The sequence below is a fragment of the Prenolepis imparis genome, unplaced genomic scaffold, assembly GCF_030444845.1.
Source record: "Prenolepis imparis isolate NDT839.2.m4 unplaced genomic scaffold, iyPreImpa1.0 SCAF_11, whole genome shotgun sequence".
In the NCBI taxonomy this organism is placed as follows: Eukaryota; Metazoa; Arthropoda; class Insecta; order Hymenoptera; family Formicidae; genus Prenolepis; species Prenolepis imparis.
In genome coordinates this window covers 12,275,581-12,300,216 of record NW_028141169.1, presented here as the reverse complement: position 1 = coordinate 12,300,216, position 24,636 = coordinate 12,275,581, and the positions used below count along the sequence as shown (strand labels likewise).

General features: G+C 29.6%; 1 protein-coding gene and 1 long non-coding RNA gene across 3 annotated transcripts in view; one reads left to right on the top strand and one right to left on the bottom strand.

Moving 5' to 3' along the window:
• Window positions 1-1,583, bottom strand: part of LOC145942649 (uncharacterized) — an 81,003-nt gene extending 79,420 nt beyond the window's left edge. The window contains exon 1 of the long non-coding RNA XR_014426397.1: window positions 1,546-1,583. This is a non-coding gene — a long non-coding RNA (uncharacterized LOC145942649). The remainder of the gene's footprint in view (window positions 1-1,545) is intronic.
• Tup (LIM1_Isl and LIM2_Isl domain-containing protein tup) overlaps window positions 1-24,636 on the top strand; it is a 48,335-nt gene that overhangs the window by 19,673 nt on the left and 4,026 nt on the right. Inside the window, exons 2-5 of one of the 2 annotated variants that reach the window (XM_083049574.1) lie at window positions 8,297-8,483; window positions 15,052-15,356; window positions 23,669-23,967; window positions 24,210-24,416. In XM_083049574.1, the coding sequence (XP_082905700.1) occupies window positions 8,297-8,483; window positions 15,052-15,356; window positions 23,669-23,967; window positions 24,210-24,416 (998 nt within the window). Of the gene's footprint in view, window positions 1-8,296; window positions 8,484-15,051; window positions 15,357-23,668; window positions 23,968-24,194; window positions 24,417-24,636 lie in introns of both variants that reach the window. The other variant, XM_083049573.1, reaches the window with a different exon arrangement.

Sequence of the window (24,636 nt, the reverse complement as noted above, 5' to 3'; positions counted from 1 at the left end):
TTTTCTTTCTTCAAACATTTCCAACTCGATTCATAAAAGTATAAATGAAATTCTATTTCGGATTTTTTAGAGAATTATAAAAAAACAGGTTTTTTTTTAATTTATTTGATAATTTTCAATTTAATTTAATTTAAATTTAATTTGATATTTTTATTTGTATGTATGTTACTCGTACAAGCTTTATACATATATTATAAGTAATATATATATATATATGTATTATTTTTATTTGCTACTTGAGTTTATTGTGAGAAAAGAGAAGAAAGATTAAATCAATCTTTGCGAAAATTGAACTATATATATTTCTCATTTTTATTTAATTACCTACTTATAAATGAAAGAAAAAACATTATAGAAACAAAATTAGTTTTTCTCACACAAGAATCAAAGTATGTTTAGTACAGCTATAAATTGTTTAAACAATGAATTATATATAAACTGTGTTGTTTATAATTGTTTAAATCAAGCTGTATATTAATATAAATATATTAAAAATACTCTAAGTCTTTTTAAAAGAAATAATTTGTTTCTAATATACATATATCTCTTTTTATTTACGAATAATAAAATAAAAGCGACAAACAATCCAGTGTTTCGGCGTTGAAATTTTTAGAATGAAATTAGAAATTATCTTGTAAAGAAGCAGCATATTATTTCATCAAGATAGTCTTCAATGTATTTCCAAAATTTCATATTTTTTTGTTTAAAATTTTCAAATTGAGAATATTTCTTTGTAAGTTTTCATTAATATTTATATGGTCAAACTTTACGTGACTCTATTTTCAATGCTACTTTTCCTACACCGATTAGCGATAATTGACGCGTAATTACGCTTATCAGCTGATAAATAAAATTTCTGTAGGCGATTACTTTCCGATGCGCAGTGAAGGAGAAGGTGAGAAAATTCATGGGCAGTTGAGTGGCATGACAAATAAGGTGACGCTTTTCAAGTAACATTCGTTATACGAACGCTTATTAATAAGTGCATAATAAAGCTGTATTATAACAATGATCTCACTTATATTAAAATATTTACTTTGATAAAAATTTACTTTGAAATAAAACTTTTTTTCTAACACTTATAAATTCATGAATAGCTTTTCAATCACAGTTTCTTTGATTAATTCAAAGACGATTTATTATCGGCGATTTATTTCTAAATCATTTAATAAGCATCAGTAACAATAATAATTTCAAATGGTATCAAGCAATGATGTTGCTTTTTAGATGCTAAGCGCAGGTGTGTGTGAAGCTGACATCATTTCGTGGAAGATCATAAATAGTTGTGACTTTATTTTCAATAGTTCTTAGAGTTTTTGATAGTTTAAAGCTTAAACCAAAGAAAATACCTAAGGACAAAGTGATATTAATTTGATATTTTCTTTCACGTCGCCAAAACTATTTGTTTAAACTATCAAGAACTCTAGAACTATTGAAAACAAAGCCAGAACTCTTAATTATTTATGAGTTTCCACGAAATGAGACGCTTCACACACCCTTATTACCGCCATAGAAATATTATAAAATGAACAATTTCTCACTCACCACTTTCTCACGTGCAATAGCAGAGTTGTAGTACATTGATCTCTGAAAACAAAATATTCAAATTATATACATACATATACACTGTAAAAAAATTTAATAAATTTACACAAATAATAGGTGTAAAAATTACATGATTAGTCTTGTAAATATAAGAAATCATGTAATTTTACAGAAATTATGTAATTCCACAAAATTATGTAGATTTATCTTTTATTATGTAAATATATCTTCTTTTATATGGAAACTTACGAAATAATATAATATTTTAAAGATTTTATGTAATTATCTAAATTTTTGTAATATTATTCAATACAACAGTAATATTCTATATATCGTGTTTAATAATATGTTTAATAATAATATGTTTAAACATATGTTTAATAATACAATTATAAAAAATATTTTTATATTATCGTTTTATAATTTTACATACATATTGTAAATTTATTTTTGCAATCAGCTTAATTACAAATGAAGAAATTAATTTTACTTGTATATACTGCAAATTTACAAACGCGTGGAAATTTACAACTATTATAGTGGGTCTTAAAATTACCCACTATAATAGTTGTAATTTTACACAAAATTTTTTTACAGTGTATACATGATGTTTTTGAAAATCTGGAAACGACCGAATATCTCATAGACAATACAATTTAGAAGAAAAATATTTTAATTTCGCATACCTCACAGTTGCCCCGATGTCGCCCGATGCCTCCCCGGGCCTCCTCCTCCTCTCTCGGTCCTTCGTAGCACTCACGACACTCGCGAAAACACGAATAATTATACGATCGCCCGAAACTTTACACGGCACTCCCGACACGACGCGTGAATTGCAATGCTATCTGTAACAAATAAAATACATACATATATTAGAATAGTCTTATTATTTCGCATTATAACATACACAATATAAATAAGCTAGAATTAACGATAGATATATTCACGGATCGCAACACATTCGCGCGCGCGAAAACAAATTAGGTTAGGTTGACTGGGATAAGAGATTTTGTATCGAGTTTCTCGCGAAATATGCGTTTCGAATAATTACGACTACATATATTAACATTGAAATTGTGATATGCGGGTGATAAATATTACAATACCAAGGTTAAAAACGATTATGCTTACTAATTAATCACAGGGACGCAGCTCCAACTGCCTGGTACTCGCGGCTTTTCGGTATAATGACCGAAGTTATCCGCTATTCTACAAACGTCGGCAACTTCATTCTAATAGCGCGCGCGATTCTAAACATGACTTAATATATTAATTAATAATGAATTAATATAAATCAATAATATCAATGAATTAATAAATATTAATTCATTAATAAATATTAATTCATTAATAAATATTAATTCATTAATAAATATTAATTCATTAATAAATATTAATTCATTAATATTAATAATTAATTAATAATATTAATAATTAATTAAAACTCGAAGGAGATTCGTTCGAAAAGAAGATATAGATAGAATAAGTATAATAATTCTCGAAAATCGACTACCGTCTCATTTAAATATCTATATAAATATAGGTTGTCTTTATTTTAGCTTAATAAATATTTTTTTTTGCTTTTAGAAGGCAAAACTTTTTTTAGAACTCATGTAGAACTATAAATTATTTTAATTGTGATAATTATATACTGATAAAGAAAATGCCGTAGGATAGAGTGATATGCTGCGTAAAGTTGACATATCAATTTGCGTCCTTAGGCATTTTCTTCCCAGACAGCAACATGTCCAAAATTGGAGCATAAGAGACATCTTTAAGAAGTCTTATGATATATGATTTCTAAAAAAACATCTTAATATCTTAAAGATGTCTTATGAGCCGATTTTGGACATGGTGCTGTATGAGTTTGATTTAATCGCCAGAATTATTTGTTTAAAAACTACCAAAAACTGTAGAATTATAGAAAATAAAGCCAGAACTCTCAATTATTTAATCTTTCATTAAATGATATATAATATATATTAATGACTAATATGGCAGATAATATTTATGATGAATAAGGATTTAATTGTGATTGAACACGCGAGATAAATATTTCCAGATTAAATATTTTTCAGAAAAATTTGAAAATTTACTGTGTATTTTTACACACATCTTCTAGTTGCTGCTGCACACGAACATTTATCAGAATCCGACGATTAAGGAATATTTATTTATCAATATAATATAATTTTATATTTCGTAACCAATGATTATATAATGCATAAACGTATATGTATATACATATATATAATGCATCTCTTATGAATGTGTCTATTTTTAGAGATGAAGGCACACATGATGCTGAATGTAAAAAAAAAAAGCTATCTCATTTAATCGTCGACTGAATTACTCTGATTACACATTTTCTCACGCTTAAATATCATATTATTTCTTAATCTTATTAGTCCACATATTGCACATTACAAAGGAAATAAAAACCTATATCTATATAATTAAAGAAAAAAGATTTTATATATATATATATATATATATATATATATTATACAGAATATACGTATATAAAATAAAAAAAATACATACTGTATATACACGGAGAGAATTTTCTCTTAGAATTTCTCTGATTAATATTTATATATCACAATAAAAATAATATCTACACGTTAAAATATAAAACATGTTTGATTAATTTTACTAAACTGCATGGTAAATTAGATCAAACATGTTTTATATTTTATTGTGATAGATATTATTTTTATTGTGATAAATATTAATCAGAGATGAAGTTCTCATAAAATTCTTTCTATACCATATTGTCCCACGATTAGCGTGATTTTCAGGGTAAATTCTAAGATAAAATTCTATCTCTGTGTATACATAAAATTATAAGCATTATTCTGATTAAGAATTTGTTATCAATATGCAATATATGTGATACAAGCAAAGACATTCTATAATCTCAAGTTAAGGCCGCTATTTGTATTAAAGATTACGGTATTTGTGAAAAAAGACAAAAAGAAGAATTCCAAAAATGTTCCTTTACGGAGTCCAGAATTATACTTTCTTACAATTTAACGTTTCGTACATTACTCAATATGCATCTTGCATAATAAAACATTCGCGATAATGTCACCAAAATTTTACGAAAATTTTACCGGATGCAATATCGTCATTTCGATATTCCGATTATTGCGCGATTAAGAGCTTAAACGTCCGCGGAAAAAAAGGGCCGACGTGTGAACGCGTCGAGCAAACTAAAGGGCGTGAGAGGGAGAGAGGAAGGGAGAAAGAGAGAGGAAACCGAAACTCGGCGAAATTTCGTCCGCGAACGCGACGCGGGACCGTTTGTGTCAGAGCCAGAGCGCAGAATCCGGACGCTCCTCGTCGTCGGAACCTTTGGGCGGAGTTCCGGCGGCGAGATGTAAACGCGCGCCGCCCAGACGTGTAACGCCCCTGGATGTGTTCCCGGGTACCAACCGCGTCTTTCGTTCGGCGCATCTCCTTTTCGTTTGTAGGAGACTTCTCTCTTTCTCGAAAGGAGCGTCGCGCTTGACTAATTTCCAAGCGGCCTTCCAGCGGATCGTGACAGCTGATTTTGACAGCTCTCTCCGCGTTCGATCTTATTACGCAACATTTCGCCGGCAAGATTTATCCCACGCTTCTCGGCCAATTATACATATACATACAGAAAGAATTTTCTCTTAGAATTTATCCTGAAAATTATGATAATCATGGGACAATATGATATGGAAAGAATTTTATGAGAATTTCTTTGATTAATATATATTTTTATCATAAGAAAAATAATAATATCTATTACAATAAAATATAAAACACGTTTGATTAATTTTACTAAACTATATAGTAAAATTAATCAAACGATGATAAATATTAATCAGAGAAATTCTCATAAAATTCTTTCCATACCATATTGTTTCACGATTACCAGAATAAATTCTAAGAGAAAATTCTATGTGCTCGTATATGCGATTATTAAATGAATTAATTCACCGCGAATTGTTTCGAGGGTATTTTTTATTTATACCTTTTTAACCCGTGATAAGTATAAAGTTCGAATATCGGTTTATATTAAATTGCTTTCTCTCTCTCTCTCTCTCTCTCTCTCTCTCTCTCTCTCTCTCTCTCTCTCTCTCTTTCTCCCTCTATGAAATATATTAGATATTTATAGGAAATATTCATGCGTGGAAAACACGTATTTATTGACGTTATTTATTTAAATGGCGTACGATAAATTGATCGCTTTAATTATGTTTTTAAGTTTAATTACATTTTGGTGAAATGTACGCGCAACATTATGAAAAGTTATAAATATTTTCCAGATATAATAATTTCCAACGCATAACTCGGGTTTCTCTTCATAAATTTATGGTATTAAATAATACATAATGATGTGTAAATTGTTCTATGTCAAAAAAAAATCATCCATTTGATTTTCCGATATAATTGAGTAGGAACCATCATTAAATTCCTAAAACTTTTAATTTGCATTGAAACACTAAGAAAAAAAAAGGAAGAAAATATTAACTTTGTAAGATAATCTGTCAAAATCATATATGTACATACTCTTTTGAAATTACTTTTTTAATATCTATACAATTTATTAGAGATTATACATTGCGCTAATTGAAAAGCTAATCCATTTTCCAGATTTAATAAATTTGCAGCAAAATTCCTCGAGTAATGTTGAACGATATTATCTTTTTTCGATAACGCACTGATTTCTTTGAAAGGCACGGCATCGATTCAAAGGCGTAGCGAGAGAGAAAAGTCTCTAATATTTCTATTTTAAACAGAAAAAAATTACATTTTCTATAATAATTTCTCCTTAGCGCGTTCTTTCAATTTTCAAAATTTGTCACGTGTTGTTTCTCTTTCGTGTCTTTTATGTATAAGATATGTATATGCGTATATTAATTTTTGAAAAAATTCTTGTATGATTAAATCGTGATTAAATCCTACATCTTTGCTTACATTACGTAAGCTTGATCCGCGAAATCGACAATCGAAATAACATTATATGTGAAATATGCGTCATGATTTTTGCAGCAACAGGATCCAAGATCGACATATCGATTATTTTCGTTTGTCGGCACACAGATGTTATCAAGCCGCTATTTCGCGGCTAATATGTAACTAACGAGCGATCGATTGACGATAAGATCGATCGCACATTCGGTCATGTTCTAATTTCGTCATTCACGTTACGCGGATATCAAATATGAGAAATATAAACCTATTTTTCTTTCTTTACTTTCACGCGCGTGTCTCGAGATAACGAATTAATTATCATTTAATGTTATCGTTAGCTATCGGATCCTTTGAAGAGTCGAAAAATTTCGCTATTTTCAACTTTAATTTTCTTCTACGTTTGTAGATTCTAGAGATAATTTCCAATTCTTTATTTACTATCTAAAATAAAGAGATTATCTCTTTAAATAATCTCTTTATTGAAAGTGGCGAAATTTCGACTCTTCAGAGATAATTTCCATTCTTTTATTTATTATTAAAAATAAAGAGATTATTTAAAAAGATAATCCCTTTATTTTAAATAATAAATAAATATTCGAAGCAGAGATGTTAGATTAAAAATAGAAAATCAAAGTAAATAAAAAAAATTTTAACTTGGAAATTTTTTTCGCGTAAAAAATTTCGCTATTTTCAACTTTAATTTTCTTCTACGTTTGTAGATTCTAGAGATAATTTCCAATTCTTTATTTATTATCTAAAATAAAGAGATTATCTCTTTAAATAATCTCTTTATTGAAAGTGGCGAAATTTCGACTCTTCAGAGATAATTTCCATTCCTTTATTTATTATTAAAAATAAAGAGATTATTTAAAAAGATAATCCCTTTATTTTAAATAATAAATAAATATTCGAAGTAGAGATGTTAAATAATCTCTTTAAATAATCTCTTTATTGAAAGTGGCGAAATTTCGACTCTTCAGAGATAATTTCCATTCCTTTATTTATTATTAAAAATAAAGAGATTATTTAAAAAGATAATCCCTTTATTTTAAATAATAAATAAATATTCGAAGCAGAGATGTTAGATTAAAAATAGAAAATCAAAGTAAATAAAAAAAATTTTAACTTGGAAATTTTTTTCGCGTAAAAAATTTCGCTATTTTCAACTTTAATTTTCTTCTACGTTTGTAGATTCTAGAGATAATTTCCAATTCTTTATTTATTATCTAAAATAAAGAGATTATCTCTTTAAATAATCTCTTTATTGAAAGTGGCGAAATTTCGACTCTTCAGAGATAATTTCCATTCCTTTATTTATTATTAAAAATAAAGAGATTATTTAAAAAGATAATCCCTTTATTTTAAATAATAAATAAATATTCGAAGTAGAGATGTTAAATAATCTCTTTAAATAATCTCTTTATTGAAAGTGGCGAAATTTCGACTCTTCAGAGATAATTTCCATTCCTTTATTTATTATTAAAAATAAAGAGATTATTTAAAAAGATAATCCCTTTATTTTAAATAATAAATAAATATTCGAAGCAGAGATGTTAGATTAAAAATAGAAAATCAAAGTAAATAAAAAAAATTTTAACTTGGAAATTTTTTTCGCGTAAAAAAGTAATTTTAATTTTTAAAATGTTTTAAAAAATTCGGGACTTTGCGTGCTTTGTGTGAGAAAACAATGTGATATTTGGAATTGTATTGGATTTTGTACAAATCCGGATGCATAAAAATAAGACTTTTGGTAAACAACAAATTTTCTTTCTCTAACAGACACGATTGTTTGTTGTTTCAGAAGGCAGGAGTTCGCTCTGCGTCGGCTGCGGCGGTCGAATCCACGATCAGTGGATCCTTAGGGTGGCACCTAATCTAGAATGGCACGCGGCGTGTTTGAAATGTGCCGAGTGTCAACAATTTCTGGATGAAAAGTGCACCTGTTTCGTGCGAGACGGCAAGACTTACTGCAAGCGCGATTACGTTAGGTGAGTCACGTTTTCTTTCTTTGAAAGAGCATTTCCACACACGGAGAAATTCGGAACGTGAGAAAAGGGATCTTAGCGCTCTCTTTAAAAAAAAAAAAAAAAGGCATTGTTCGACCGTGTTTTTGTCGCACGAGAGAAAAAGATGGGATGATATTTTCGGAACGGGTAGGACAGATATCGTTAGATTTTCCGACACGTAATCATTTTCGCATCATTATTTAAAAGAGCAGCGAGAAAGAATATTTCAAGAAAATATATTAAATTCTAAATAATTAATCTGAAATAAATATTATTTCTTTTATTATTTGAAAATGAATAAAGTTTATTAAAATATTAAATAGTATTTTTAATAATAAGTATTTTCAATATTTCTTAATAAATAATTTTTTTCGAAGAATGCGAGGGGTGTCTCACTCATCAAAAATTTGTACATGTATTGCGAATTAAAATTCTAACAATAAGTAATTCCATGTAATGCGCCGTAAAATTCTAAGTAATTCTAGTAATTATATGTATATTCCTTTTTAAAATTAAATACACAATATTTAAATATTAGTACTGTTTAATGTAGTAAGAAAAATATAATTAGAATGATTATAAAAAAAAATGTTAAGAAAAATTTATTTATGAGATATTATTGTAAATCATATAGTATACTGAGAAAATTTTCTCTTAGAATTTATCCTGAAAATCATAGTAATCGTGGGACAATATGGTACGAAAAGAATTTTATGAGAATTTTTCTGATTAATATTTATCACAATAAAAATAATATCTATTACAATAAAATATAAAATGTGTTTGATTAATTTTACTAATATGCAGTTTAGTAAAATTAATCAAACATGTTTTCTATTTTATTGTGATAGATATTATTTTTAATGTGATAAATATTAATCAGAGAAATTCTCATAAAATTCTGTCTGTGTATCAATGTATTATGAAAAAAATGTTAAATTAATATTTTTTTAAAATTAATATTGCAAATATTTAGCTGAAACACCTAAATTAAAATATTATATTATAATAAAGATATAATAAAAAGTTGTGTTCCCAATTATAAGTTTAAAAAAATGTTTTAAACTTCGTGATTAAAAAATTCAGAAATTTTTAAAAATCAACTTAAAAAACCATTTTTAATAAAAATTTCTTTTATATAAACTTGAACACACACAAAATACAAATAAAATTAGATTAGATCTGAACAAATTAAATATCAAATATTAATGATTTCATAAATTATAATAATTTAGTAAAATATATATTTAAAAAACACGTCATAACAACATTAGTTTTACTTTTTAAGACGTTTTAATCTTGTCTGGGTTATTATTGTTTTATACTTGTAAATCAATACAAAGTAATACTTAATTCCAGAAAAAATGTACGCATATTGCGACAGTGAGACATCCCTCGGAAGAATGTCTTTGGATATTATGCCTTTTTTTCAAATAGACTGATCGAATCCGCGCCCGATGACGTAGGAAACGTCAAACCGTGAGTATCGTCCAAGGGTTAAGCGTCCTTAACGAACGAATTCCTCGAAAGAGGACCGCGCGGCGAACAAGAGAGGCACTCGAAAAAGAGAGACAGAGAGAGAGAGAGAGAGAGAGAGAGAGAGAGAGAGAGAGAGAGAGAGAGAGAAAGAGAGAGAAAGAGAGAGAGAAAGAGAGAGAGAAAGAAAGAAGGCTCGGCACGGTCGCGCGGTGCAATATGGTAATTAATGCAAAACCGTGCCTCTTGTCAGCGCGGCCGCTACATTCCCTGGCGAGACACGCGATACGCTCTTTCCGATACGCATTTGCGAACGCACAGGGGTTCGGGAGGCGAGAAGGGAGGAGAAAAAAAGGGAGAGAAAAGAGAAAAAAAAAGGGCCGGGTGGCAGATTGGACGGCGACCGGGAAAGAAGCCCGTGGTATTTTTATCCAAAGTGTGCGACGCGAAAGAGAGAGAAAGAGAGAGATATATACACACATATACGCACTACCGATGTACGCAAACGTCACTGTCACGTTGCATCGCGTGCGCTGGCGCGTGAAAAAAAAAAAAAAAAAAAAAAAAAAGAAAGACGCGCGAAAAAGTCGGTTTAAGCTCGCGACGAGGCCGCGAGCGATTCGTGACAAGCATTTGATCGACGTCTCTCCGTGTCTCGGCCGCTGACGTTATTTATTGACATTCTCGGTGAACGGTTGAGCCATTCGCGCCGATAATTGCGTCGATGTTATAGAGAGAGAAAAAGCGAAAACCTCGGATCGCCAGGGCGAAAATAACCTTAATATAACGAGCTTACAATCGAATCAATTTATCAAGAGCGATTCTACAACTCTCTTAAATTATACATTATTCGATCGCTATCAATCTTCGCTTCTATATTTGCGGAAAAGAATATCGTAAGGGGGGATCTGTTACTAAAATAATTTTGAGTTGTGGTGAGGAGATAAAAAAATTAATTTGTTTAAAAAATGTTATTATAGTATTGACTGTTGATTAACTTGAGTCGTTGAATATATAAATGGAATAAATTACGTTTAAAAATGACTCAAATTGATTCAGTTTCTCAATAAAGTAAACATTGATTAAATCGGACGATTAATTCGGAAACATTAAACGTATACAGGCAGTTAGAAAGAATATATATTAGTAACATTCAATCTCTGAATTGCTATCACAATGCTGGAAATTATTTATCAAGAAATATTACAAATATTTATCAATATTAAAAATATTAATAACTGACAAAAGGCTCAAACGAACGTTTTTATTGTTAGTTTTAAAAATATTAATATTTTAATAAACTTTACTTGTATTTTCAAATAAAAGAAATAATTGTTGATTTTAGACAAAATATTTAGAATTTAACATTTTTTTAAATATTATCATATTTTTAAACTATTTTTAATATTAATACTATATTATTTTCAATATTAGTGTCACATTATTTTTAAATTTAGCAACATTCAATCACAATGTTGGAAATTATTTATCAAGAAGTAATAAAAATGTTTCCCGATCCAGTAGTGTGATTGCGATTCAAAAAGTGAATGTTGCTAAATTTAAAAATTATTAAAAATAATATAACACTAATATTAAAAATAATATTAGGTCGGTGCAAAAGTTCTTGCTGATGCCTATATGCATACGTTAATATGATTTTATGAGAAAAAAATGATTTTAGTTGAAAAAAGAAAAAATGATTTTGGTTGAAAGATGGAAAAATGTCGTAAGAAATGATGGAAAATAGTTTGATTAATTTATGTTGTATATATTTTTTTATTTCAATAAAGAAAAATGGCAAAAAATCGACAAAAACTTATGCACCGACCTAATATAATATTAATATTAAAAATATATTTAAAAATATTTAAAAATATCCAAAAAAACGAAATTCTAAATAATTAATCTGAAATAAATATATTATTTCTTTTATTTAAAAAAATATGTAAAGTTTTTATAATATTTTCCAGTATAGAGCTCGAATATTGTCTAATATACAAAATGTATTCTATCCATGTATATTTAATTAAATATAGCTCATATATATTCATATTTACGTATAGAGTACTGCTAAGTTCATTAAAGCTAATGTATCCATGTGGCCATTATGTCACTTTTGTGTTTGGTGGAAGCACCAAAAATAAAAAGACGCATTCCCTCTCTTTCTCTTTCTCGCGCGTGCGGAGGTTTTTCTTTTTCGTTGACGTTAATGCCGTCGAATAACCCATCGGCACGAATCCGAGAGACCTGGACTAAATATTTTTCTCCGGCGAGGCAGCAGGTTTATTTGCGCCGATCCCCGTCGAACGTCGGGACGTCGGGTCGTACTCGAAGAAGAAGAAGACTGGCATATCCGGCCGCGGATTCGAGCGACAGCGATGACGGCCGTTTGTTATTTCGCTGTCGCGCTTTCGTTCAAAAGTCCAAATTACCAAAGTAACTTCCTCCACGCATGCATGATTTTTTTACAAACATATACATAATACATATAGCAATTTTGCATACGTAATCGAATGTTAAGATCATTTGTAATAATTCGAATCGAAGCTTGACACGTTGATTAAGCTAATTGTAAGATCTCACCCTCTTTTCTCTCTCGTGAATGCTTTCATATTTTCTATAATTATTTGTTTACGTTGAATGCGATTCTTTCTAAATTATTCTATGCATCATGTCACAATTGTGAGAGATTTGCGACAAAAGACTATTTTAATATAAGGTCTCGTTTTTATTTACTTAGTCGAATATCTCTGAAATTATGCTGTGTAACGAAAATACATAATTGTTTAAAAGAAAATATGTAGCTGATAGTTGCAAATTACACATACTTTTTCTTGAAGACAACTGTGTGTACACAGTTGGAAAATTTGTGTTTTCTTGTTAGAAACGGTCCCCGTTAAAATTTTTGTGTTAAATATTTAACACATTCATGTGTTAAATTAACATATTGCTGTTGTGTTAATTGAACTCAAATGTTAAATTATTAAAATAACTGAAAAAAAGTGTAAAAATAACACAATGTGTATTTACTTTTAATTTTACACAATAAATATGTTCGATATTATTAGTGACAAGATTTATCTGTTAAAATTTACAGAAAAAAATGTTAATTTTACTTTATAATATAAGTGGGGATGATAAAATGTAAAATTAACAATTTTTTTAGTTAATTTTTACATTAAAACTATGTTAATTTAACACAAAATTTATTTTAAGTTTACTTGAAGTTTGCATTTATTTTATGTTAAAATATTAACACAATATTCGTGTCATCATTTAACATATCCGTATTAAATTAACACAAAAATTTCTGTGGATCGTTTGGGACAGGTGATATTTGTTAAATTTAACACAAATTTTTCAACTGTGTATTCTTTTACATCAATAGATTCCTCTCATTATTTTATGTTATTTGCATAAAAGTATTGAGGAAAGATTATTGAAAAATAAACATTTTATGAAATATATTTTATAGTTTATGTCAAATTATGTCAAATTAAAGTACGAAATATCTTTTGAACTGTTCACTTTTTTATTCCTACCCTTATAATTTTTTATGCTAAATATTCAATTTATATAAAAAATTTGGGTGGTTTTATTTTTAAAAAAATTAGATTAACCTTTAAAAAACTGAAAAATAATCACAATTAAAAAATTCAAGATTATCAACTGTTTCCTCCTCGAAATCTTTTAATTACTGTATGAAATATTTCCTCGTTACTCTGCCAGCTTCAAAAATATTCGACTATTATATTAATTAAAATGGACACCTTATATATTTTACCATATTACATTCTCCTTTCGTGTTATTTTTCAGAGAACCGTGTTATCAAAGATTAATGCTATGAAATAGATTCTGAATCTTTTGCGAGATTTTATTAATTAAAGAATCTTAAATTGATACGACGTTTATGTTAGAAACGCCCGGTATAATATCGATCTGTTGTTTATTGCGTGCATTTCAACATTATTTCTTCTGTTCGAGGCGTCAAGAGAGAGTTTCGATTACACGTTATACTCGTTACATACTTGCGAACGAGCCCCGGAATAGATCTCGCGATGGAGAAAGTTTTGATTGTTCGACTTTGAAAAATAAACGGCGTAACAACAAATAACAATAAAAATGCCTATTACATCGTCGTCAAATACATTCACCGGCGGACCATTAATCCCCGACGCGCGTTACATATCGCCATCAATTTCGCTCGCATTGCAATAGCAGTCCTGCGCACAATAGAGAAAATATTAGGAATAAATATTAAATATTAGGAATAAGAATTATTTTAAAAAATAAAATCGAAAAGACTAATATAAAAATATATATTTGGATATAAAGAATTAATAAGGGCTAATAAGCTAATAAGAGCCCTTTATATACTTGAATTTGTATTTATATACCAGAATTTTTTCGATTTTATTATTTTAAAATAATTTTTATTCCTAATATTTAATATTTATTCCTAATATTTTCTCTATTGTGCGCAAGGCTTAATACTTTCTCAATTCCGACGATGTATATCGAACATTTTATTATATCTCACACATTGTCAATTTTTGATTTATTTTTTTTATTAAATAAATTCAATAAACTTTTATAGGTATATCTATATATTTGTAAATAAATTTTGATAAATAAACTTATATATATATAAATTTATTTATTAAATTTTTTATTTAAAAAAAAATAAAAAACCAACTCTCGCGCGCGCACATACAATATTTATTGCATGCAGAAATAAATATACGACGCGACAATAAAAGTCACTTCGGTCCCGATTTATGTCTCTCTATTTTGCATCTATCGGATTTAGAACGTGGATCTTTTTGTTTTGTCGAACGAAAATATTTACAGCCTCGCGATACAATAGGATAGAAGGTGAATATATATAAAATAACGTAATAATGATGGAAGAATTAACATCGAAGTTCGCTGAATATATTTTTAATCGTCGTATCAAGTTAGATTCTTTAATATAAATTTTCCTAAAATTTCTCGCGAGAAGTTTCAGCGAAATAATTCGCGATCTCTCGCAGGCTAAAAAAAATGCCTTACTTCTCATTCTTTCGATTGCAGGTTATTCGGCACGAAGTGCGACAAGTGTAGCCAGTGTTTTAGCAAAAATGATTACGTGATGAGAGCGAAGACCAAGATCTACCACGTGGAGTGCTTTCGATGCTGCGCCTGCATGAGGCGACTCGAGACCGGAGACGAGTTCGCCCTTAGACAGGACGGCCTTTTCTGTCGACACGATCACGACGTCCTCGAAGGCGGAAAACATTGCACCGGAGCCACCAGTATACCCGGAAGCGAGAACAACAACAACGCCTCCCTCACCAACAACAATCATCATCTGCACCCGAACGACGGTTCGATGTCAGGTGAGGATATCAATATATGTACATATCTTCGCCTCGAAAAGAGCTAGATTCTCTGTTCTCGATACCTTATATCTCCTCGTAAAAGTATAATATCGTGTAAGTTGGAAAAAATATATTCGTAAAATCCAAAGGGTTCGAGGATTTGAATCTGACGAAAAGTACTGCAGAGATGCTCTGAATTTAGAATTTATGTATCAAGAGAAAGAGTCTGCTTTTATCTCTCATTTCTTATACATATATTGCATTTATATATTAATTACACATATATTGCATTTATATATTAATATAATAAAATTAATTATAATAAGAAGGAAAAGGAGTGAATATAAATATATATATATATATATATATATATATATGTATTATAATTATAATTATATAATATTTTATTATTATATATAATTATAATTATATTGTAATTATTATAATATAATTATTATATAATTCTTCTCTTTCTTACTATTATAATTATAATTTAAATCGCGTAGTTGGATAAAAAATATACATAAAATCTTCTGAAAGAATTCAAGGATTTGAATGTGACGAAAAATATATCGCAGACGCTCTTTGAATTTAGAATTTACGATATCTCAAGAGAAGGAATCTGCTTCCATATCTTATTTCTTTTATATATTGCATTTATATATTAATATAATAATTAATTGTAATAAGAAAGAGGAGAGGAGAGAATATAAATACAATATATGATAATTGTAATATAATAATTGTAATTATAATTATATAATAATAATTATAACTGCAACCCGTCTCTTTCTTATTTTTGTTGAACTGTGCTTTAATTGAAGATTGCCAAGTTAAGACTCGATAAAATTGTATAATCACGGATAAAATTCAGCCTCCGATGTTCGCGTCGGATATATCTGTGGATAATCAGAGGCGCAGTACTATATCCGTGTACAAAGACCAAATTTGCAAAAGGGTGCACGCTCGAGGGTATTAAGCTCAAAGGACTCTCCTAACAGCGATGTTGTGTTAGGATCACGAGAAGTATAATTAGGTGTTGATAATTGAAGCCCTTAAGACCGGTAAGGGCTTGACCACTACCCTCGCGCTGCGCGATCGGGATTACGCGAGCTTAATGTCCTGTAGCTCTGTAATACGTGTACGATCTACCCGTAATATTGCCGTCGCGAATTAACTCGACCAGACACAGAGAGAGAGAGAGAGAGTCGAAATTCAGATACTAAATTCTAAACAACCCGTAAAATGACGCAAAATTTTATTTCGGCAGCGATTTTTCTCGGCTCGGCGAATATAAATCGGTAAAGGAAATCTCCGAATTGAATAAGGAATAAGAAAAAATTTAAATTAACAAGATTATGCTTTAATGAATTATACTTTAAAAGCATAATTGCAGACAGAGAGAATTTTCTCTTCGAATTTATCCTGAAAATCATCGTGGGACAATATGATATGGAAAGAATTTTATGAGAATTTCTCTGATTAATATTTATCACAATACAAATAATAATATCTATCACAATAAAATATAAAATATGTTTAATTAATTTTACTAAACTGCATAATGAAATTAATCAAACATATTTTATATTTTATTGTAATAGATATTATTTTTATTGTGATAAATATTAATCAGAGAAATTCTCATTTCCATACCATATTGTCCCACGATTATCATGATTTTCAGGGTAAATTCTAAGAGAAAATTCTCTCAGTGCATGTTGAAGTGTTAAAATAGATAATGATAATTATTTTAAAAAAGAGAGCTATGAGATAATTTAAAATTTAAAGGGTATCTCAATATACTTTAATATAAAGATAATATAATTCTTTTAATTCCTATAAACTCTCTTTCAATTGATTAGTATTTTAATGTTTCACGAACTGAATATTTTAAATTTTATTATATATATATAAAAGAGAGTGGAAATCATAAAAATATATAAGTATTTAATTTAAATTAATTCAGCATTTTTGAAATTTTAGTTTTGTTAAATTATAAAATGTTTGCTAAAACATTATAAAACGTTTCTGAATTATTTTATGATCGAAATTGACTCTTTCGAAGATTTCCCAGAATGACAAAATTGAAATCAACAATATTATGAATTATACTTTACAAACATAATTGTGTGTGGATATGTTAAAATCTTAGATAATGACAATATCTAAAAAAAACGAGAACTATGAAATGATTTAGGAGAGTTTGATTTAATATGATATAATTCTTTTATTTAATATTTCACGAACTGGAATGAATATTTTAATTTTTATTTCATATATGCAAAAGAGAGTGAAAATAATAAATATTTAAAACTTAATCTGCTTGATATGACAATAAACTGCTCGTGACAATAAATTCTCTTATTATATTATATTATATTAAGGGAGATCTGGGAATTCGGATATATTCGGATTATATTTTGGATATAAAACAGGGCTGAAATAACGATATTTTTTTCAAAAATATATACCTAGAATTATGCGAAATGAAAATACGTGTGAATAAATATATAAACACAATTCTCGCATATTCTTTTATATGCATCTTACACTTTTTCATTAAAACTTTAAATATTTTTCACAACATTCTACCCAATTTTGTCTCGTTGTAATAAAAACGTTTACGAACAGTAATATTCGACGTTATTGAAAAAAAATTCCATCTTTGTCAAAATGTTTGCTAAATTGTAAAAATGTCGAGATCCTCCACACGTTTCTGAACTATCTTATGATTCGAATCGATTTTTTTTACTAAATATCTTATGATTAGAATCGATTTTTTTTACTAATTGTAAGATCCTGCGCACAATAGAGAAAATATTAGGAATAAATATTACATATTAGAAAAAAGAATTATTTTAAAATAATAAAATCGAAAAAACTCTAATACGAAAATACAAATTCGGGTATAAAGGACTAAGCTAATTATACTTGAATTTGTATTTGTATATCAGACTTTTTTCGATTTTATTATTTTAAAATAATTCTTATTCCCAATATTTAATATTTATTCCTAATATTTTCTCTATTGTGCGCAGGGCCTAACAATAAATGTAAGAGTTGTGTAGGGAAAAATAACGAGCAAAAACATTTTTTCAAGAGAAAAACGGGGAAAGAGAAAGCATGACACGTGCACGATGATCGGCTACCGTTTTCTCTCATGTTCTTCTCCCCTGCCCCACCCTCTTCGTCTATCTTTCTTTCAAAATACAAACGACAAACGTGTGCGTCGGTGTATACATATAATTACCCCGATATACTAATTCTTTCGACAAATAACTCGTGTGCGAGCAGCAGCGAGTCCTCTCGCACTTGTCATTGTGATTCGTCACGAGAACGTCGCGCGTGCGCGCGAGCATCCTTTTCTATATTACGTATGAAAAAAAAGATTGGACCATCTCGCGCCGACGATGTGTCTTTAGAATAGGCTGCCGAGGTGCCAAATGTAACACCACCCTGCCAACTACTGTCGCACATAACTACGCACGATCTGTTCCCTCTTGTTCCTATCTTCTTTATTAGCGCGCTGGATATCCCGCGGGACGACACAATCTCGTGTGTGTGTCACCGAATTATTAATAACAGATATATTGTATATGCGTGTACACACATATATAAGCTCGAATTATATCAATAAACCCTAATAAACTATTCGGCTTCCATCAGCCGGCGAAAATTAGCAATCTTCCTTGATATCGCGAGACTTTAGTTTTATAGCGTCGGAATAAAAGAGAGGATCTCTATAGTTTATTTATAGTTTCAGGATTTTTTTTATTAAAATTATTGGTGATATAAATTTTTTCATGCTTTTTAATATTCTCTCTTAAATTATTATGAGTATTCCACAATTTCGTTAAAAATGGTTTTTCGAAAATTAAGAGAAGATACAGATTATATATATAAATATAATGATATATATATATAATATTTACATATAAAACGAAAAAGTTTGATACGATTTTTTTAAGTACGATGTTAAAGTATTTTTAATCGATATTTGCATTTTCAAGAATAACAAAAAATCCATGCAAGAATTAAATATTTTGAGGGAATTCATAGCTTCTATTTAAATTTCAACGAGTTCAAAAAGAGTCAGACGCGGATAATAGCATCAGTTTGAAAACAAATTAATTTTTTATTGAAAAATTCTGATTAATTGTGCACAAGACAGGAATTTTTCTTGGTCTGATATCAAGTAATTAAATTTTAAATCTCAATTCGAAATTTTTATTTTAATAATCCACCTCTCTCCTTCGACCTTCTCAAAGAGACGAAGACGAGATAAAATATATAAATCAAAATTTGTGCCCTGTGCACAACTAATTAGTTTCAATAAAAAATAAATAACTCTCTTTCCTTGAAAAATTAATATAAATACATAATATACACTGACAAGAGAATTTTCTCTTAGAATTTACCCTGAAAATCATGATAATTGTGAGACAATATGGTATGGAAAAAATTTTATGAGAATTTCTCTACTAAATTTCGCTATTAAACTGCATAGTAAAATTAATCAAACATATTTTATATTTTATTGTAATAGATATTATTTTTATTATGATAAATATTAATCAGAGAAATTCTCATTTCCATACCATATATTGTCCCACGATTTCCATGATTTTCAGGGTAAATTCCAAGAGAAAATGCTCTCTGTGTATAATACATAATATATATATAATACATATAATAAATATATAATAAATATGTATAATACATATATAATAAATATAATCAGTTTTAAGAGAAATTTCCTAGGAAAATTAATTTGTTATTAAGACTGATTACACATTTATTACATGCCAAGAAAAATCTGTTGCTTGATTTTTCATGGAAAATTAATTTTTCATCGAAATTAACGCATTATCATTCGCATCTGGCTCTTTCTAGCCTACTAAATACATATTTCACATTGACAGCTTTACTAAAATTTTCAACCCACAGCTTCTATAGTTTCCCTCAAAATCGTTCCCATGATTAACTTGTAACCTTGCTAAACAAGACATTTCTTCACACATTTCTCACGTCTCTCGCATTTCATCCGAAGAAATAGGGAAAAAATCTACGAGATACGATTGTTATATGATATATATATATATATGCGATCGTTTTTTCAAAGATCGAGCGAGTCTTCTCTTCTTTTTGTACTCGCTCTTCTTATCTCGTCGATGCCGCCGTGTCAACGTTCCTTACTTGTGCCAACCGGGACCGCTATTTGGTTAGGACACAGAAATACTGGGATTTCGTTTGTTCTCTCCTGTGTAGTGCGCTCTTCTTAGCTTTCCGCGTCTTCCTGCCAGCGGACCTACTAGATCTCGAGCCCCCCCTGGTCCCCCCCCCATCCCCCCACGTCAAAGTACCCCGGTGTCATCTAACAATAGGATGCACCATTAGACGACCCGGTTAAAAAATATTGTCAGATGGACCAACAATTTTTTTGCTAAATCATTTCGCGAAATAATTTTATTCTCTTAAATTTCGTCTTTCATACATCCTGTGTTATTAAGTATTTATTATATGCAACGTTTAAACTATTCACGAAAATAATTAAAGAAAAATTCGTAGAAATAACGGTTTGACTGTTCTAAAATTATATAGTAATTAAAAATTGATATAGAATATTATTCTTATTAGAATGAAATTAGAATATTACTTTATTCTTACACAGAGAGAATTTTCTCTTAATATTTATCACAATAAAAAATAATAATATCTATCATACTAAATTAGATAAAATTAATCAAACATATTTTATATTTTATTGTGATAGATATTTTTTATTGTGATAAATATTAATCAGAGAAATTCTCATAAAATTCTTTCCATATACCATATTGTGATTTTCAGGGTAAATTCTAAGAGAAAATTCTCTCTGTGTACAGAATGTTTTTCTTATTTTTTTCCGAATGTTATATAATTTATTATATAAAAATATTTGATTCTTCATGTACTCTACATTTTGCAGCAATCGCAAAATTGTTCGCATTGAGAAATTTACATCTTTTGGACAGATCTTTACATATCCTCGAAGGGAAAAGGGGGGAGAAGGAGGAAGGTCCGAGCCAGACGGCAAATTAAACAACGCGATACTTTTCGACCAAAAAATAAAGAAACCCGCTTCCACCTTTTGCAAATAAAACGTCACGATTGCAAATCAATCTTCGCGACGTTCCCGCGCGTTTTCAAGGTCGACGATCGAGAAATCACGGATCCACGTTTGCTCGTCGAAAATATTGTCCTTTTGACTGTCGCGTCGATATACCTTGTCCGTACTTTTTACGTTTCTTGTCCGCCATGCTGAACCAGCATATCCGAATCTCCCATTAGTCGCATGATCTCGTTCACCGTTTTGCAAGACCGGTTAGGAAGATGATCCCGCGGGTTGGAATCGTATCGTATATGCGTATTCCCTTCTTTTGTGACCCATCGTGCCCGAAATATTTCTATGTACTTCGCGAAATTTTTTTTTTCGAATAAATCTCGACGGAATGAGAGATGCAACTAGGCTTTTTACGATCGATCGGGAAAAAAAAGCGTTAACTTTGAAGGAAGCGATCGATGTGGATAAAAATAATATTTCTGAGAAAGTTTTCTGTCGATTATTGTCAAGTTTATGATTTCGCGATCGGAGTAATTTAATTTATGCGCGCAAATTAATTTTTCTCACGTCCAGTTTATCGCCATGTCGTAAAAATAATGACACCTCTTCAGCTATTAGATTAAGTAATTAATTTGCGAAAACATCTCTCTGCGTCTTTTAATCTATTCTCTCTTCCGCGAACTATTAATATCTATTTACGCAAACAAATGTCACGCAATGATTCAAGTCGATCGATATTTTAAGTACAGTTTGTTAATTTTGGTGTGGTTTTTTTTATATATTTTATAGATTGTAGTAAAGTTCTCTCTTATATGTGCAAGATCTCAACACTTTTTTTTAATTTAGCAACACGTCGTGAAAGATGGAATCTAAAAAAAAACACTGGAAAATATAGTGGAATATTCATATTATGTAAATGGATAGAAATGAGTGTAATATATATTGTGAAGAATCAAAAGTGTTTTCGATGAAAAATATGACAAATGCAGAAGAATTATAGACTTTATTCGCGAAAAAAATGTGTGGATAGTTTTATTTATTCATGAGATATTATATAATATTTTCGAAAGACATATTTTCTTGAAAAATACGATGCTACTTCAAGATTACATATAATATTCAAATTTTCTTAAATAAATATCTTGAATGTCTCTTATATTATATAGAATTATTATTTTTGCGTTAGCATGTCGAGATGCTAAATTACTTTATTATTTATACTTTATTCGCACCTATTTTCAACATCTTTTATTCAAAATATCCTCTTTTCGGAGTATTAATAAAATAATAAATTTACTCGTATACATTATATTTGAAATTTATTTCTTTTAATCATGTCTAATCCTTCTGTCAGTGAACAGATACCCGAAGCAACTTTAAATGTCAAAAATGTGTTAAAAATTAATTTTTTTGTTTGAGATTTTTTTCCTTGTAAATTTATTTATTCTTTTTTGTTTTAAATGCAATAATAGTTTCGCGCGATTAAAAACAGATTTTTCAAGTTAAGTTTCCCGGAGATTATTCACGATTATTTAATAAAATTGAATAAAATAATAAAATAAAATAATTTCATAAAATTTTATTTTCTCCTTAATCTTTTCATCAATGAACAGATACATAAAGTAACTTTAAATGTTAAAAACGTATGTTGGAATTTTTCTTCGCCCGAAACAAAATACAAAGACCCTTTGCATTCGGAAAAATCTCCTAAAATATATCTACGCAAAAAGAATTTTCTCTTAAAATTTACCCTGAAAATCAAGGTAATCGTGGGACAATATGGTATGGAAAGAATTTTATAAGAATTTCTTTGATTAATATTTATCACAATAAAAATATCTATTACAAAAAATATAAAATATATTTGATTAATTTTACTATGCAGTTTAGTAAAATTAAACATGTTTTATATTTTATTGTGATACATATTATTACTTTTATTATGATAAATATTAATCGGAGAAATTCTCATAAAATTCTTTCCATACCATATTGTCCCACGATTACCATGATTTTCAAAGTAAATTCTAAGAGAAAATTCTCTCAGTGTAGAAATAACGTTCGATGCCCAGAAGCTTCTAAAAAAGAAATAGTCGCGGTGTCAAAAACATACAATTGGTACCCGGATATCCATACATTGATAGAGAAAGGTGCAAAATTATGCATCGACGAAAGAGCATAAAAAATCAAGAAGCGAGCTAAAAATTCTCCGGACACTTTGCAGACTCCGGATCGGAGAGCGGATCCCATAAGGCGAGTGTCGGCGTCCGCGGGTCCGGTGGCCACAAAAGCGGCGGCGGATCCGACGGCAAACCTACACGGGTGCGCACTGTTCTCAACGAGAAGCAGCTGCACACCCTGAGGACTTGCTACGCCGCGAATCCGCGCCCGGACGCCCTCATGAAGGAGCAGCTCGTCGAAATGACCCAGCTGAGTCCGCGCGTAATTAGGGTATGGTTCCAGAACAAGAGGTGCAAGGACAAAAAAAAGACGATCGCTTTGAAGCAGCAGATGCAAGAGAAGGTAAAGATTTATATGACATCGGTCGCGACACAAAATTCCAAATCGATATTCTGCTATATATTTATTTTTTTTTTTTTTAACGTAAGATTATTCTGAAATTTTACTTTTGAATAATCTCATCTTCTGAAGGAAGAAAGAGTCGCTTCTCCGCATATATTTTATAAATTAAACAGACTAGGATAAGAGAGTTACGTTAAAACGGGATGAAATGATCTAATGGATCCAAGCACTTTTTATTTCAGGACGGGCGTAAGTTGGGTTTCGGCGGCATGCATGGCATTCCCATGGTTGCCAGCAGCCCCGTGAGACACGAGAGTCCCATCGGCATGACGCCGCTGGAGGTCCAGGCTTATCAGCCGCCGTGGAAGGCGCTCTCGGAGTTCGCCCTTCATACCGACTTGGAGCGACTGGATCCCAACGCGCCGTCTTTCCATCATCTGGTGTCCCAGGTAAAATACGCGCCGAAATACGTAAACATGTCCTAACGCGAGATATCGGGGAAGAAAAAAATTATATCCTCTTGGATATGGACGTGGTGAAGCAAAATTTACTCAGGAGAAATGCGACAAAACGGTATCGATATCTCACATTTAAATTTACATTAAAAAAAAAAGATATATATATGTATATATATATTTAATATACAATATACACATATTTTTTTATTTT